Source organism: Chiloscyllium punctatum, chromosome 45 (assembly GCF_047496795.1).
Source record: "Chiloscyllium punctatum isolate Juve2018m chromosome 45, sChiPun1.3, whole genome shotgun sequence".
Classification (NCBI taxonomy): domain Eukaryota; kingdom Metazoa; phylum Chordata; class Chondrichthyes; order Orectolobiformes; family Hemiscylliidae; genus Chiloscyllium; species Chiloscyllium punctatum.
The window spans coordinates 24,980,297-24,996,874 of record NC_092783.1 but is presented as its reverse complement, the minus strand read 5'-3'; the positions used below and the strand labels follow the sequence as shown (position 1 = coordinate 24,996,874).

Here is a 16,578-nt window from a genome sequence, read left to right as displayed (position 1 = left end):
GGCCATGCTAAATTGCCCATATTGTGCAGGTATGTGTAGGTTAGGTGGATTGGCCATGCCAAATTGCCCATAGTGTTCAAGGATGTGTCAGGGTGGATTGGCCGTGCTAAATTGGCCATAGTATTCAGGGATGTGTAGGCTAGGTGGATTGGCAATGGGGAGGTGCAGGGCTACAGGGATAGGGTGGGATGCTCTTAGGAGAGTCAGTGTGGACTTGTTTCCATACTGTAGGAATTCTATGATTCGTTCTATGATTGTAGGACCACTTAGCTCTGTCTATCATTTAGTATTTTGCTGATTGTTCTACAAGCTGTTTGGTGGCTTCACCAGGTTGACACCTCATTTTCAAGTGTGCCTAAAGCTGCTGCAGACATGCCCTCCTTGCACTCTCCATTGAACGAGGGTCGATCCCCGGGCTTGATGGTAATGGTTGAGTGGGGAGAATGCCGGGCTGTGAGGCTGCAGATTGTGCTGATGGCCCACAGTACCTCATGGATGTCGAAGCTGGAGTTGCTAGTTGAAGTCTGTCCCATTTAGCACGGTGATAATGGAGATGATTCTAAATGTGAAGTGAGGCTTTGTCTCCACAAGGACTGCACGGGGGGGGGGGGTCACCCTTACTGAGACCGATGTGTCTGCAGCTAGCAGGTTGGTAAGCATGAGGTCAACTATATTTTTTTTCCCTCTTGTTGGTTCCCTCACCACCTGCACAGACCCAGCCTAGTAACCATCCCCCCACCCCACGTTGAAATCCCCCACCTAGAGTATGCCCTGTGTATAGGGTCATGTGTCTGTCTAAATGTCTCTTAAACATTGCAATTGTATCTGCATCTACCACCTCCTTTGGCAGTTCATTGTAGACACCTACCATCTCTGTATAAATAACTTACCTCACATACGTCGATCCACATCTCACCTTACACCTATGCCCCCTACAGTGTGATATTTCCATCCTGGGAAAAAGACTCTGATGATCCACCTTATCCATGCCTCTCATTATTTTATAAACTTCTATCATCCCTCATTCTCCGATGCTCTAATGGAATAACTAAGTTTGTTCGACCTCTTCTTACAGATAATGTACTCCAATCGAGACAATACCCTGGTAAACCCTGTTACATTGTCTCCAAAGCCTTCACTTCCTTCCGATAATGCAGTGACCAGGACTGCACACATTACTGCAAATGTGACCGAATTAAAGCTTTTTACAGCTGCAACATGACTTGCCAACATTTATACTCAGTGTCCTGATCAATGAAGACAAACATGCTGTAAACCTTCCTTACCAACTTATCCATTTGTGTTCCCACTTTCAGGGAGCTATGCACTTGCACCTTAATATTGGTAAGTGTGACCACCTCATATTACTGTGGAGCCAAAATCCAGCCTTCACATTGACAATACTCTCCATCATGTTATGTGGTACTATCACTGTAGTTTAGATTAGATTCCCTACAGGCCCTTCGGCCCAACAAGTCTACATTAACCCTCCAAAGAGTAACCCACCCTGACCCATTTCCCTCTAACTAATACACCCAACACTATGGGCAACTTTGCATGGTCAATTCACCTGACCTGTACGTTTCTGGATTGTGGGAGGAAACCCACACAGACACGGGGAGAATGTGCAAACCCCACACAGACACGGGGAGAATGTGCAAACTCCACACAGACAGTCGCCCAAGGCTGGAATCGAACCTGGGACCCTGATGCTGTGAGGCAGCAATGCTAACCACTGAGCCACCGTGCCGCCCATGGAAGTGGCAGTTCTACCACCTCCCTTAGCATGTCATTCCAGGCACATTCCACCCTCTGTGTAAATAACTTGCCTTGTACATCTCCTTTCACCTGTTCCCTCTCACTCTAAACCTATGCCCCTAATATTTGTCAATTCCATTCTGGAAAAAAGACACCTACTATCCACCCTACCCGTGCCTGTCAGCCTCCGACACTCCAGTGAAAACAATCTAAGTTTGTGCAAGCTCTCCTTATCGCTAATACTCTTCAATCGCCAGCAATATATTCATAAAACTCTTTGCATCGCCTCCAAACTCTCCACTTCCTTCCAGTAATGCGGAGACCAGAACTGTATCCACACTCCAAATGTGTCCTAACTAAAGTTTTATCCAGCGCGAGTATGAATTGCCAATTTTTCTGCTCAGTGCCCCATTGAAGGCAAACATGCCATACATCTTGCTTATAACTCGATCCACTTTCAGGGAGCTGTGCACTTACACCTGAAGTTCCATCGATATATCAGTGCTCCTAATGGTCCTGCATGTATACATTCCTCTTATATTTGTCTTTCCAAAGTGCGTCACCCGACACGTGTCCAGAACAAACTCCATCTGCCATTTCTCCACTCAACTTTCCAATTGGGCTATATCCTGCTGTATCCTGTGACCAACTTCCTCACTATTCATAACTCCAACAATTTCTGTGTTGCAGCACTGGAAATAAAATCTATTCCGTATATAGAAAATAATAATTTCTGCAAAGATTCATGATATAATCTATTTCGCTTCACAGACACACCCCTCACTGTGAACGCAACTTGCCCATTGGGTACACACTCAACCAATGTGTCCATGTCCTGTCCATGGGCAGTGGGAATATTCAGACAGTGTGTGCCTGTCGTTCCCAATCTCAGGAAATTCTTAATGAACAACAGGTATGGGAGCTACTCTGGGATTTGGGATTCAGGTGTCGGTGTAAAAGATAGTGTTGAAATGGATGTGTCCAGTAACCCTTCCCTCTGTCAGTGACTCTCTCTCCCTGTCTGTCTGTCTGTCTGACTGTTTGCTTTTCTCTCTGTGCAGTAAACACAACGAGGCAATCGCTGAGACTGAGAAGCTGAAAGTGACCAATCAGGAGCTGGAGGCAAAGCTGGAGCAGATCCAGCAGGATCTTCAGGAAGCCCGGGATCGGCTGGTGGACCAACAAGAGGAAGCAGCTGAGCGAGAGGAGAGAGAAGGGTAAGGGAGTGTGTGCACACCCCATCCAGCCCACAGCCTGCACACTGTGTACTGGCACAAGATGGCGTCTGCATTCACTGTGTGCGGGAGAGGTCGTGCTCAGTTGTTCTATGCTTGATTTTATATGTCTGTTTGTTTTGGGTGCACATCGATGCCTGATATGTTAAGCCAGGGTGTGGACTCAGGGAAACAGAGCTAGAAGCCATAGCTAGAACATGGAGTGGACATTTCAAAGCATAGAACATAGAACAGTACCGCACAGTACAGTCCTTTTGACCCACTATGTCTGTACCTACCATGAAGCCATTTTAATCAAAGTCCATCTGAATGCACATGGTCTGCATCTATCAATTGCCAGCCTTTTATTCCTATGTATTCATGGCATGGTGGTGTCACTGGCTGGGCCCAGCATTTATTGCCCATCCCTAGTTGCCCCTTGAGACGGTGGGGGTGAGCTGCCTTCTTGAACCGCTGCAGTCCACCTGCTGTGGGTTGACCCGCAATGCCATTAGGAAGGGACTTCCAAGATTTCGACGCAGAGACAGTGAAGGAACGACGATATATCTCCAAGTCAGGATGGTGAGTGGCTTGGAGGGGTAATTGCAGGGGATGGTGTTCCCATATACCTGCTGCCCTTGTCTTTCTAGATGGAAGTGGTCATGAGCTTGGAAGGTGCTGCCTGAGGATCTTTGGTGAATGTCTGCAGTGCATCTAGTAGATGGTACACACTGCTCTTACTGTGTGTCGGTGCTGGAGGGTGTGGGTGTTTGTGGATGTGGCTGCTTTTTCCTGGATGGTGTCAAGCGTTTTGAGAATTGTTGGGGCTGCCCCCATCCACACAAGTGGGGAATATTCCATCACACTCCTGACTTGTATGTGGTAGTTGGTGGGAGGGCTTTGTGGGAGGGTCAGGAGTTGAGTTACTTGCTGCAGTATTCCAAGGTATATATGGAGAGTCCAGCTGAATTTCTGGTAAATGGCAATCCCCAGAATGTTGATAGTGGGGGAATTCAGTGATGGTAACACCATTGAAAGTCAATGGACATTAGTTAAATTGTCTCTTGTTGGTGATGGTCATTGTCTGGCATGTATGTTACTTGCCCCTTGTCAGCCCAAGCCTGGATATCGTCCAGATCTTGTTGCATTTGAACATGGGCTGCTTGAGTATCTGATGAGTTGTGAATGATCCTGATCATTGTGTAATCATTGGCGAATATCCCCAGTTCTGACCTTATAGACTCATAGAGTCATAGAGATGTACAGCACGGAAACATACCCTTCAGTTCAACTTGTCCATGCCAACCAGATATCCTAAATTAATCTTGTTCCAATTACCATGATTTGGCCCATATCCCTCCAAACCCTTCCTATTCATATACCCATCCAGATGTCTTTTAAATGCTGTAATTGTACCAGCCTCCACCACTTCCTCTGGCAGCTCATTCCATACGCGTACCACCCTCTGCGTGAAAAAGTTGTCCCTTAGGTCCCTTTTATAGCTTTCCCCTCTCACCCTAAACCTATGCCCTCCCCCACTCCAGGGAAAAGACTTTGTCTATTTATCCTATCCATGCCCCTCATGATTTTGTAAACCTCTATAAGGTCACCCCTCAGCCTCCGACGCTCCAGGGAAAACAGCCCCAGCCTGTTCAGCCTCTCCCTATAGTTCAAACCCTCCAACCCTGGCAACATCCTTGCAATTTTTTTCTGAACCATTTTAATTTTCACAACATCCTTCCTAAAGCAAGGAGACCAGAATTGAATGCAGTATTCTAAAAGTGACCTAACCAATGTCCTGTACAGTTGCAACATGACCTCCCAACTCCTTCACTCAATATACTGACCAATGAAGGCAAGCGTACCAGATGCCTTCGTCACTATCTTGTGACCCCACTATCAAGGAGCTATGAACCTGCACTCCAAGGTCTGTTTGTTCAGCAACACCCCCCTAGGACCTTACCATGAAGTCTATTAGTCCTGCCCTGCTTTGCCTTCCCAAAATGCAGCACCTCGCATTTATCTAAATTAAACTCTATCTACCACTCCTCGGCCCATTGGCCCATCTGATCAAGGTCCCATTAAACTTCTTCGCTCTGCACTACACCTCCAATTTTGATGTCATCTGCAAACAGTGGGCCCAGCACTGATCCTTGTGGCACTCCACTGGTCACAGGCCTCCAGTCTGAAAAACAACCCTCCACCACCACCCTCTGTCTTCTACCTTTGAGCCAGTTCTGTATCCAAATGGCTAGTTCTCCCTGTATTCCATGAGATCTAACCTTGCTAATCAGTCTCCCATGGGGAACCTTGTCAAATGCCTTACTGAAGTCCATAAAGATCACATCTACCACTCTGCCCTCATCAATCTTCTTCATTACTTCTTCAAAAACCTCAATCAAGTTTTGATTTGGAGATGCCGGTGTTGGACTGGGGTGTACAAAGTTAAAAATCACACAACACCAGGTTATAGTCCAACAGGTTTAATTGGAAGCACACTAGCTTTCGGAGCGACGCTCCTTCACCAGGTGGTTGTCCTGATGAAGGAGCGTCGCTCCGAAAGCTAATGTGTTTCCAATTAAACCTGTTGGACTATAACCTGGTGTTGTGTGATTTTTAACTCAATCAAGTTTGTGAGACATGATTTCCCACGCACAAAGCCATGTTGACTATCCCTAATCAGTCCTTGCCTTTCCAAATACATGTACATCCTGTCCCTCAGGATTCCCTCCAACAACTTGCCCACCACCGAGGTCAGGCTCACTGGTCTATAGTTCCCTGGCTAGGCCTTACCACCCTTCTTAAACAGTGGCACCACATTAGCCAACCTCCAGTCTTCCGGCACCTCACCTGTGACTATCAATGATACAAATATCTCAGCAAGAGGCCCAGCAATCACGTCCCTAGCTTCCCACAGAGTTCTCGAGTACACCTGATCAGGTCCTGGGGATTGATTCATCTTTATATATTCTAAGATGTCTGAAGATGTCCAGCACCACCTGCTCTGTAAAATGGACAGTTTTCAAGATGTCACCATCTATTTCTCCAAGTTCTCTAGCTTCCATGTCCTTCTCCACTGTAAACACTGAGACAAAATACTTTTTTAGTATTTCCCCATCTCTCGTGGTTCAACATGTAGGCAGCCTTGCTGATTTTGAAAAGGCCTAGTCGATCTCTAGTTACACTTTTGTCCTTCATGTACTTGTAGAATCCCTTTGGATTCTCCTTAACCCTATTTGCCAAAGCTATCTCATGTCCCCTTTTTGCCCTCCTGATTTCTCTCGAGTATACCCCTACTGCCTTTATACTCTTCTGAGGATTCACTCGATCTCTGCTGTCTATACCTGACATATGCTTCCTTCTTTTTCTTGATCAAAACCTCAAGTTCTTTTATCATCCAGCATTCCCTATACCTAACTGCCTTGCCCTTCACCCTACAAGGAGCATCCTGCCTCTGGACTCTTGTTATCCTATTTCTGAAGGCTTCTCATTTTCCAGCCTTCCCTTTACCTGTGAACATCTGCCCCTAGTCAACCTTTGAAAGTTCCGGCCTAATATCATCAAAATTGGTCTTCCTCCAATTTAAAACTTGAACTTTTAGATCCCCCTCCTCCCTCACTAGTTTAAGTTCTCCCAAACAGCTCCAACAAATATTCCTACCAGTGTATTAGTCCCCATCCAATTCAGGTGCAATCTCTCCTTCTTGTCCAGGTCACTTGTACTTCAGGAGAGACTCCAATCACCCAAAAATGTCAATTATCCTCCCCAGCGCCAGATCCTCAGTCACGCATTCATCAGCTCCACCCTCCGATTCCTACACTCACGAGCTTGGAGCACCAGGAGTAATCTGGGTATTACTCCCCTTGAGGCCCTACTTTTTAAATTCCTGCCTAACTTCCTATATTCTCTCCTCAGAGCCTCATCCTTTTTCTCTTCCCTTGTCATTAGACCTCCTGCTGGTCTCGCTCCCCTTTGAGAGTACTCAGCTCTCTGTCCAAGATATTCTTGATCTTGGCGCCAGGGAGGCTACACACCATTCTGATGTCTGACTGTGCCTCTGACTAGAGGGTTCCCTATCACAATCGATTGCTTGAAACCTGGTGTATCCCTTGTGACAGTATTACCAGACTCTGAAACCTGGCTGTCAGTGTTACATTCCCCAGAGAGTCCATCACCCCACCCCCCCTCCCATATTTTCTAAAACTTATTTCAGATGGGGATAGCTAAAGGAGACTCTTGCATGGCCTACCCCTCCTACCTTTCCTGGAGTTAACCCACTTGCCAGACTGTATCCGCGGATTTCCACCTTTCCTGAAACTGCCATCCATCACATCCCCTAGCTCCTGTAAGTTACTCAATATCTGTAAATGCCACTCCAACTGATCCATCCGACCCAATGGGATTCACAACCAAACACACTTCCTGCAGATGAAGTCATCAGGAACATTGAAATTCTCTCTAATTCCCCCACATCGAACAGAAGGAGCACATCGTGTTCTGGATTAGTGGTGCTGGAAGAGCACAGCAGTTCAGGCAGCATCCAAGTAGCTTCGAAATCGACATTTCGGGCAAAAGCCCTTCGGCTTTTGCCCGAAACGTCGATTTCGAAGCTACTTGGATGCTGCCTGAACTGCTGTGCTTTTCCAGCACCACTAATCCAGAATCTGGTTTCCAGCATCTGCAGTCATTGTTTTTACCCAGAAGGAGCACATCGCTCTATTGAAGGCCATTTTTGCACCGTAACGATCTACAGAACCAGAAAACAGCACAATCTTACTGCTCGAATAACTGTAAAAATATGAAACATAAGTTTCTTCAAGAGGCAGATCTCAATAAACCATATGATCAAAAAAATCCCACTTGAATCACAATTGTAGATTCCCAAAACAATAGACAGATTATACTTTAAAAAACAGGCCATTTAACTGTCCCCATATTGTGTTTCCCCAACATAGGTTTCTCCAAGGTCACCTGTGAGTTTCACTGTTTATTCGTCTTAGAATGAGTATTGATGTGGAACGTTAAAATCAGGTCTGCTATAATGCTGTAGTTCTGTTCTCATGCAAACCCACCTCAGAGGAAAATTGCATAACAGCAGCACCAGGTAAATGAATGGGGCCTGAAATGAATTAGAACCAACACAGACTTTAAACATTAGCAGTGAGGAAACAGTGCCCCCAACCGGTCAATCACTGTCTGGTCACATGGCTGTGCGGGTTCACTGCCCGGTCACACGGCTGTGCGGGTCACTTCCCGGTCACACGGCTGTGCGGGTCACTTCCCGGTCACACGGCTGTGCGGGTCACTGCCCGGTCACACGGCTGTACGGGTCACTTCCCGGTCATACGGCTGTACGGGTCACTGCCCGGTCACACGGCTGTACGGGTCACTGCCCGGTCACACGGCTGTACGGGTCACTGCCCGGTCACACGGCTGTACGGGTTCACTTCCCGGTCACACGGCCGTACGGGTTCACTGCCCGGTCACACGGCTGTGCGGGTCACTTCCCGGTCACACGGCCGTACGGGTTCACTGCCCGGTCACACGGCTGTACGGGTCACTTCCCGATCATACGGCTGTACGGGTCACTGCCCGGTCACACGGCTGTACGGGTCACTGCCCGGTCACACGGCTGTACGCGTCACTGCCCGGTCACACGGCTGTACGGGTTCACTTCCCGGTCACACGGCCGTACGGGTTCACTGCCCGGTCACACGGCTGTGCGGGTTCACTGCCCGGTCACACGGCTGTACGGGTTCACTTCCCGGTCACACGGCCGTACGGGTTCACTGCCCGGTCACACGGCTGTCCGGGTTCACTGCCCGGTCACACGGCTGTACGGGTCACTGCCCGGTCACACGGCTGTACGGGTTCACTGCCCGGTCACACGGCTGTACGGGTCACAGCCCGGTCACACGGCTGTACGGGTCACAGCCCGGTCACACGGCTGTACGGGTCACTTCCCGGTCACACGGCTGTACGGGTTCACTTCCCGGTCACACGGCCGTACGGGTTCACTGCCCGGTCACACGGCTGTCCGGGTTCACTGCCCGGTCACACGGCTGTACGGGTCACTGCCCGGTCACACGGCTGTACGGGTTCACTGCCCGGTCACACGGCTGTACGGGTTCACTGCCCAGTCACACGGCTGTACGGGTTCACTGCTCGGTAACACGGCTGTGCGGGTCACTTCCCGGTCACACGGCTGTACGGGTCACTGCCCGGTCACACGGCTGTACGGGTTCACTGCCCGGTCACACGGCTGTACGGGTCACTGCCCGGTCACACGGCCGTACGGGTCACAGCCCGGTCACACGGCTGTACGGGTCACTTCCCGGTCACACGGCTGTACGGGTTCACTGCCCGGTCACACGGCTGTACGGGTCACTTCCCGGTCACACGGCTGTACGGGTTCACTGCCCGGTCACACGGCTGTACGGGTTCACTGCTCGGTAACACGGCTGTGCGGGTCACTTCCCGGTCACAGGGCTGTACGGGTCACTGTCCGGTCACACAGCTGTACGGGTTCACTGTCCGGTCACACGGCCGTACGGGTTCACTGCCCGGTCACACGGCTGTGCGGGTCACTTCCTGGTCACATGGCTGTACGGGTTCACTGCCCGGTCACACGGCTGTACGGGTCACTGTCCGGTCACACGGCTGTACGGGTCACTGTCCGGTCACACGGCTGTACGGGTTCACTGCCCGGTCACACGGCCGTACGGGTTCACTTCCCGGTCACACGGCCGTACGGGTTCACTGCCCGGTCACACGGCTGTACGGGTCACTGCCCGGTCACACGGCTGTAAGGGTTCACTGCCCGGTCACACGGCTGTACGGGTTCACTGCCCGGTAACACGGCTGTACGGGTCACTGCTCGGTAACACGGCTGTGTGGGTTCACTGCCCGGTCACACGGCTGTACGGGTCACTGCCCGGTCACACGGCTGTACGGGTCACTGCTCGGTCACACGGCTGTACGGGTCAATGCCCGGTCACACGGCTGTATGGGTTCACTGCCCGGTCACACGGCTGTACGGGTCACTGCTCGGTCACACGGCTGTACGGGTCACTTCCCGGTCACACGGCTGTACGGGTTCACTGCCCGGTCACACGGCTGTACGGGTTCACTGCTCGGTAACACGGCTGTGCGGGTCATTTCCCGGTCACACGGCTGTACGGGTCACTGCCCGGTCACACGGCTGTGCGGGTCACTTCCTGGTCACATGGCTGTACGGGTTCACTGCCCGGTCACACGGCTGTACGGGTTCACTGCCCGGTCACACGGCTGTACGGGTCACTGTCCGGTCACACGGCTGTACGGGTTCACTGCCCGGTCACACGGCCGTACGGGTTCACTTCCCGGTCACACGGCCGTACGGGTTCACTGCCCGGTCACCCGGCTGTACGGGTCACTGCCCGGTCACACGGCTGTAAGGGTTCACTGCCCGGTCACACGGCTGTACGGGTTCACTGCCCGGTAACACGGCTGTACGGGTCACTGCTCGGTAACACGGCTGTGTGGGTTCACTGCCCGGTCACACGGCTGTACGGGTCACTGCCCGGTCACACGGCTGTACGGGTCACTGCTCGGTCATACGGCTGTAAGGGTTCACTGCCCGGTCACACGGCTGTACGGGTTCACTGCCCGGTCACACGGCCGTACGGGTTCACTGCCCGGTCACACGGCTGTACGGGTCACTGCCCAGTCACACGGCTGTACGGGTCACTGCTCGGTAACACGGCTGTGCGGGTCACTTCCCGGTCACACGGCTGTACGGGTCACTGCCCGGTAACACGGCTGTACGGGTTCACTGCCCGTTCACACGGCTGTACGGGTCACTGCCCGGTCACACGGCTGTACGGGTCACTGCTCGGTCACACGGCTGTACGGGTCACTGCCCGGTCACACGGCCGTACGGGTTCACTGCCCGGTCACACGGCCGTACGGGTCACTGCCCGGTCACACGGCCGTACGGGTTCACTGCTCGGTCACACGGCTGTACGGGTTCACTGCCCGGTCACACGGCTGTGCGGGTTCACTGCCCGGTCACACGGCTGTACGGGTTCACTGCCCGGTCACACGGCTGTACGGGTCAATGCCCGGTCACACGGCCGTACGGGTCACTGCCCGGTCACACGGCTGTGCGGGTTCACTGCCCGGTCACACGGCTGTGCGGGTTCACTGCCCAGTCACACGGCTGTACGGGTCACTTCCCGGTAACACGGCTGTACGGGTCACTGTCCGGTCACACGGCCGTACGGGTTCACTGTCCGGTCACACGGCTGTGCGGGTTCACTGCCCGGTCACACGGCTGTGCGGGTTCACTGCCCGGTCACACGGCCCTACGGGTTCACTGCCCGGTCACACGGCTGTACGGGTTCACTGCCCGGTCACACGGCTGTACGGGTTCACTGCCCGGTCACACGGCCGTACGGGTCACTGCCCGGTCACACGGCCGTACGGGTTCACTGCTCGGTCACACGGCCGTACGGGTTCACTGCTCGGTCACACGGCCGTACGGGTTCACTGCCCGGTCACACGGCCGTACGGGTTCACTGCTCGGTCACACGGCCGTACGGGTTCACTGCTCGGTCACACGGCTGTACGGTTTCACTGCCCGGTCACACGGCCGTACGGGTTCACTGCTCGGTCACACGGCCGTACGGGTTCACTGCCCGGTCACGCGGCTGTGCGGGTTCACTGTCTGGTCACACGGCTGTGCAGGTTCACTGCCCGGTTACATGGCTGTGCCGCTTCACTGCCCGGTCACACGGCTGTGCGGGTTCACTGCCCGGTCACACGGCTGTGCGGGTTCACTGCCCGGTTACATGGCTGTGCGGGTTCACTGCCCGGTCACACGGCCGTACGGGTTCACTGTCTGGTCACACGGCCGTACGGGTTCACTGCCCGGTCACACGGCCGTACGGGTTCACTGCCCGGTCACACGGCTGTACGGGTTCACTGCCCGGTCACACGGCTGTACGGGTTCACTGCCCGGTCACACGGCCGTACGGGTCACTGCCCGGTCACACGGCTGTGCGGGTTCACTGCCCGGTCACACGGCTGTACGGGTTCACTGCCCGGTCACACGGCTGTACAGGTTCACTGCCCGGTCACACGGCTGTACGGGTCACTGCCCGGTCACACGGCCGTACGGGTTCACTGCCCGGTCACATGGCTGTGCGGGTTCACTGCCCGGTCACACGGCTGTGCGGGTTCACTGCCCAGTCACACGGCCGTATGGGTCACTGACTGGTCACACGGCCGTACGGGTTCACTGCCCGGTCACATGGCTGTGCGGGTTCACTGCCCGGTCACACGGTTGTGCGGGTTCACTGCCCGGTCACGCGACCGTACGGGTTCACTGCCCGGACACACGGCCGTACGGGTTCACTGCCCGGTCACACGGCTGTGCGGGTTCACTGCCCGGTCACACGGCCGTGCGGGTTCACTGCCCGGTCACACGGCCGTACGTGTTCACTGCCCGGTCACACGGCCGTACGAGTCACTGCCCGGTCACACGGCTGTACGGGTTCACTGCTCGGTCACACGGCCGTACGGGTCACTGCCCGGTCACACGGCCGTACGGGTTCACTGCTCGGTCACACGCCTGTACGGGTCACTGCCCGGTCACACGGCTGTGCGGGTTCACTGCCCGGTCACACGGCCGTACGGGTTCACTGTCCGGTCACACGGCTGTGCGGGTCACTGCCCGGTCACACGGCTGTGCGGGTTCACTGTCCGGTCACACGGCTGTACGGGTTCACTGCCCGGTCACACGGCTGTACGGGTCACTGCCCGGTCACACGGCTGTACGGGTCACTGCTCGGTCACACGGCTGTGCGGGTTCACTGCCCGGTCACACGGCTGTACGGGTCACTGCCCGGTCACACGGCTGTACGGGTTCACTGCCCGGTCACACGGCTGTACGTGTTCACTGCCCGGTCACACGGCCGTACGAGTCACTGCCCGGTCACACGGCTGTACGGGTTCACTGCTCGGTCACACGGCTGTACGGGTTCACTGCTCGGTCACACGGCCGTACGGGTCACTGCCCGGTCACACGGCCGTACGGGTTCACTGCTCGGTCACACGCCTGTACGGGTCACTGCCCTGTCACACGGCTGTGCGGGTTCACTGCCCGGTCACACGGCCGTACGGGTTCACTGTCCGGTCACACGGCTGTGCGGGTCACTGCCCGGTCACACGGCTGTGCGGGTTCACTGTCCGGTCACACGGCTGTACGGGTTCACTGCCCGGTCACACGGCTGTACGGGTCACTGCCCGGTCACACGGCTGTAAGGGTCACTGCTCGGTCACACGGCTGTGCGGGTTCACTGCCCGGTCACACGGCTGTACGGGTTCACTGCCCGGTCACACGGCTGTACGGGTTCACTGCCCGGTCACACGGCTGTACGGGTCACTGCCCGGTCACACGGCTGTACGCGTTCACTGCCCGGTCACACGGCTGTACGGGTTCACTGTCCGGTCACACAGCTGTACGGGTTCACTGTCCGGTCACACGGCAATACGGGTTCACTGCTCGGTCACACGCCTGTACGGGTCACTGCCCGGTCACACGGCTGTGCGGGTTCACTGCCCGGTCACACGGCCGTACGGGTTCACTGTCCGATCACACGGCTGTGCGGGTCACTGCCCGGTCACACGGCTGTGCGGGTTCACTGTCCGGTCACACGGCTGTACGGGTTCACTGCCCGGTCACACGGCTGTACGGGTCACTGCCCGGTCACACGGCTGTACGGGTCACTGCTCGGTCACACGGCTGTGCGGGTTCACTGCCCGGTCACACGGCTGTACGGGTCACTGCCCGGTCACACGGCTGTACGGGTTCACTGCCCGGTCACACGGCTGTACGTGTTCACTGCCCGGTCACACGGCCGTACGAGTCACTGCCCGGTCACACGGCTGTACGGGTTCACTGCTCGGTCACACGGCTGTACGGGTTCACTGCTCGGTCACACGGCCGTACGGGTCACTGCCCGGTCACACTGCCGTACGGGTTCACTGCTCGGTCACACGCCTGTACGGGTCACTGCCCGGTCACACGGCTGTGCGGGTTCACTGCCCGGTCACACGGCCGTACGGGTTCACTGTCCGGTCACACGGCTGTGCGGGTCACTGCCCGGTCACACGGCTGTGCGGGTTCACTGTCCGGTCACACGGCTGTACGGGTTCACTGCCCGGTCACACGGCTGTACGGGTCACTGCCCGGTCACACGGCTGTACGGGTCACTGCTCGGTCACACGGCTGTGCGGGTTCACTGCCCGGTCACACGGCTGTACGGGTCACTGCCCGGTCACACGGCTGTACGGGTTCACTGCCCGGTCACACGGCTGTACGTGTTCACTGCCCGGTCACACGGCTGTACGGGTCACTGCCCGGTCACACGGCTGTACGCGTTCACTGCCCGGTCACACGGCTGTACGGGTTCACTGTCCGGTCACACAGCTGTACGGGTTCACTGTCCGGTCACACGGCAATACGGGTTCAATGCTCGGTCACACGGCTGTGCGGGTCACTTCCCGGTCACACGGCTGTACGGGTTCACTGCCAGGTCACACGGCTGTACGGGTTCACTGCCCGGTCACACGGCTGTGCGGGTCACTGCCCGGTCACACGGCCGTACGGGTCACTGTCCGGTCACACGGCTGTACGGGTTCACTGTCCGGTCACACGGCTGTACGGGTCACTGCCCGGTCACACGGCTGTACGGGTTCACTTCCCGGTCACACGGCTGTACGGGTTCACTGCCCGGTCACATGGCTGTACGGGTTCACTGCTCGGTCACACGGCTGTGCGGGTCACTGCCCGGTCACACGGCTGTACGGGTCAATGCCCGGTCACACGGCCGTACGGGTCACTGCCCGGTCACACGGCCGTATGGGTTCACTGCTCGGTCACACGGCCGTACGGGTTCACTGCCCGGTCACACGGCTGTACGGGTCACTGCCCGGTCACACGGCTGTACGGGTTCACTGCCCGGTCACACGGCCGTACGGGTTCACTGCCCGGTCACACGGCTGTACGGGTTCACTGTTCGGTCACACAGCTGTACGGGTTCACTGTCCGGTCACACGGCCATACGGGTCACTGCCCGGTCACACGGCTGTGCGGGTTCACTTCCCGGTCACACGGCTGTACGGGTTCACTGCCCGGTCACACGGCTGTACGGGTTCACTGCCCGGTCACACGGCTGTGCGGGTCACTGCCCAGTCACACGGCCGTACGGGTCACTGTCCGGTCACACGGCTGTACGGGTCACTCTCCGGTCACACGGCTGTACGGGTCACTGCCCGGTCACACGGCTGTACGGGTTCACTTCCCGGTCACACGACCGTACGGGTTCTCTGCCCGGTCACACGGCTGTACGGGTCACTGCCCGGTCACACGGCTGTAAGGGTTCACTGCCCGGTCACACGGCTGTATGGGTTCACTGCCCGGTAACACGGCTGTACGGGTTCACTGCCCAGTCACACGGCTGTACGGGTCACTGCTCGGTAACACAGCTGTGCGGGTCACTTCCCGGTCACACGGCTGTACGGGTCACTGCCCGGTAACACGGCTGTACGGGTTCACTGCCCAGTCACACGGCTGTACGGGTCACTGCCCGGTCACATGGCTGTACGGGTTCACTGCCCGGTCACACGGCTGTGCGGGTTCACTGCCCGGTCACACGGCTGTACGGGTTCACTGCCCGGTCACACGGCTGTGCGGGTTCACTGCCCGGTCACACGGCTGTACGGGTTCACTGCCCGGTCACATGGCTGTACGGGTCACTGCCCGGTCACACGGCCGTACGGGTTCACTGCTCGGTCACACGGCTGTGCGGGTCACTGCCCGGTCACACGGCTGTACGGGTCAATGCCCGGTCACACGGCCGTACGGGTCACTGCCCGGTCACACGGCTGTGCGGGTTCACTGCCCGGTCACACGGCCGTACGGGTTCAATGCTCGGTCACACGGCCGTACGGGTTCACTGCTCGGTCACACGGCCGTACGGGTTCACTACTCGGTCACACGGCCGTACGGGTTCACTGCCCGGTCACATGGCTGTATGGGTTCACTGCTCGGTCACATGGCCGTACGGGTTCACTGCCCGGTCACACGGCTGTACGGGTTCACTGCTCGGTCACACGGCCGTACGGGTTCACTGCTCGGTCACACGGCCGTACGGGTTCACTGCCCGGTCACACGGCTGTACGGGTTCACTGCCCGGTCACACGGCCGTACGGGTTCACTGCCCGGTCACACGGCTGTGTGGGTCACTGCCCGGTCACACGGCCGTACGGGTTCACTGCCCGGTCACACGGCTGTACGGGTTCACTGCCCGGTCACACGGCTGTACGGGTCACTGCCCGGTCACACGGCTGTACGGGTTCACTGCTCGGTCACACGGCCGTACGGGTTCACTGCTCGGTCACACGGCTGTGCGGGTTCACTGCCCGGTCACACGGCTGTACGGGTTCACTGCTCGGTCACACGGCCGTACGGGTTCACTGCCCGGTCACACGGCCGTACGGGTTCACTGCCCGGTCACACGGCTGTGTGGGTCACTGCCCGGTCACACGGCCGTACGGGTTC

The 16,578-nt window shown here is 56.1% G+C and overlaps 1 protein-coding gene across 1 annotated transcript in view; it reads left to right on the top strand.

Moving 5' to 3' along the window:
• The window catches only part of LOC140467071 (uncharacterized), a 157,434-nt gene that overhangs the window by 37,903 nt on the left and 102,953 nt on the right, over positions 1-16,578 (top strand). The window contains exon 15 of the mRNA XM_072563131.1: positions 2,820-2,975. Within this exon, the coding sequence (XP_072419232.1) occupies positions 2,820-2,975 (156 nt within the window). The remainder of the gene's footprint in view (positions 1-2,819; positions 2,976-16,578) is intronic.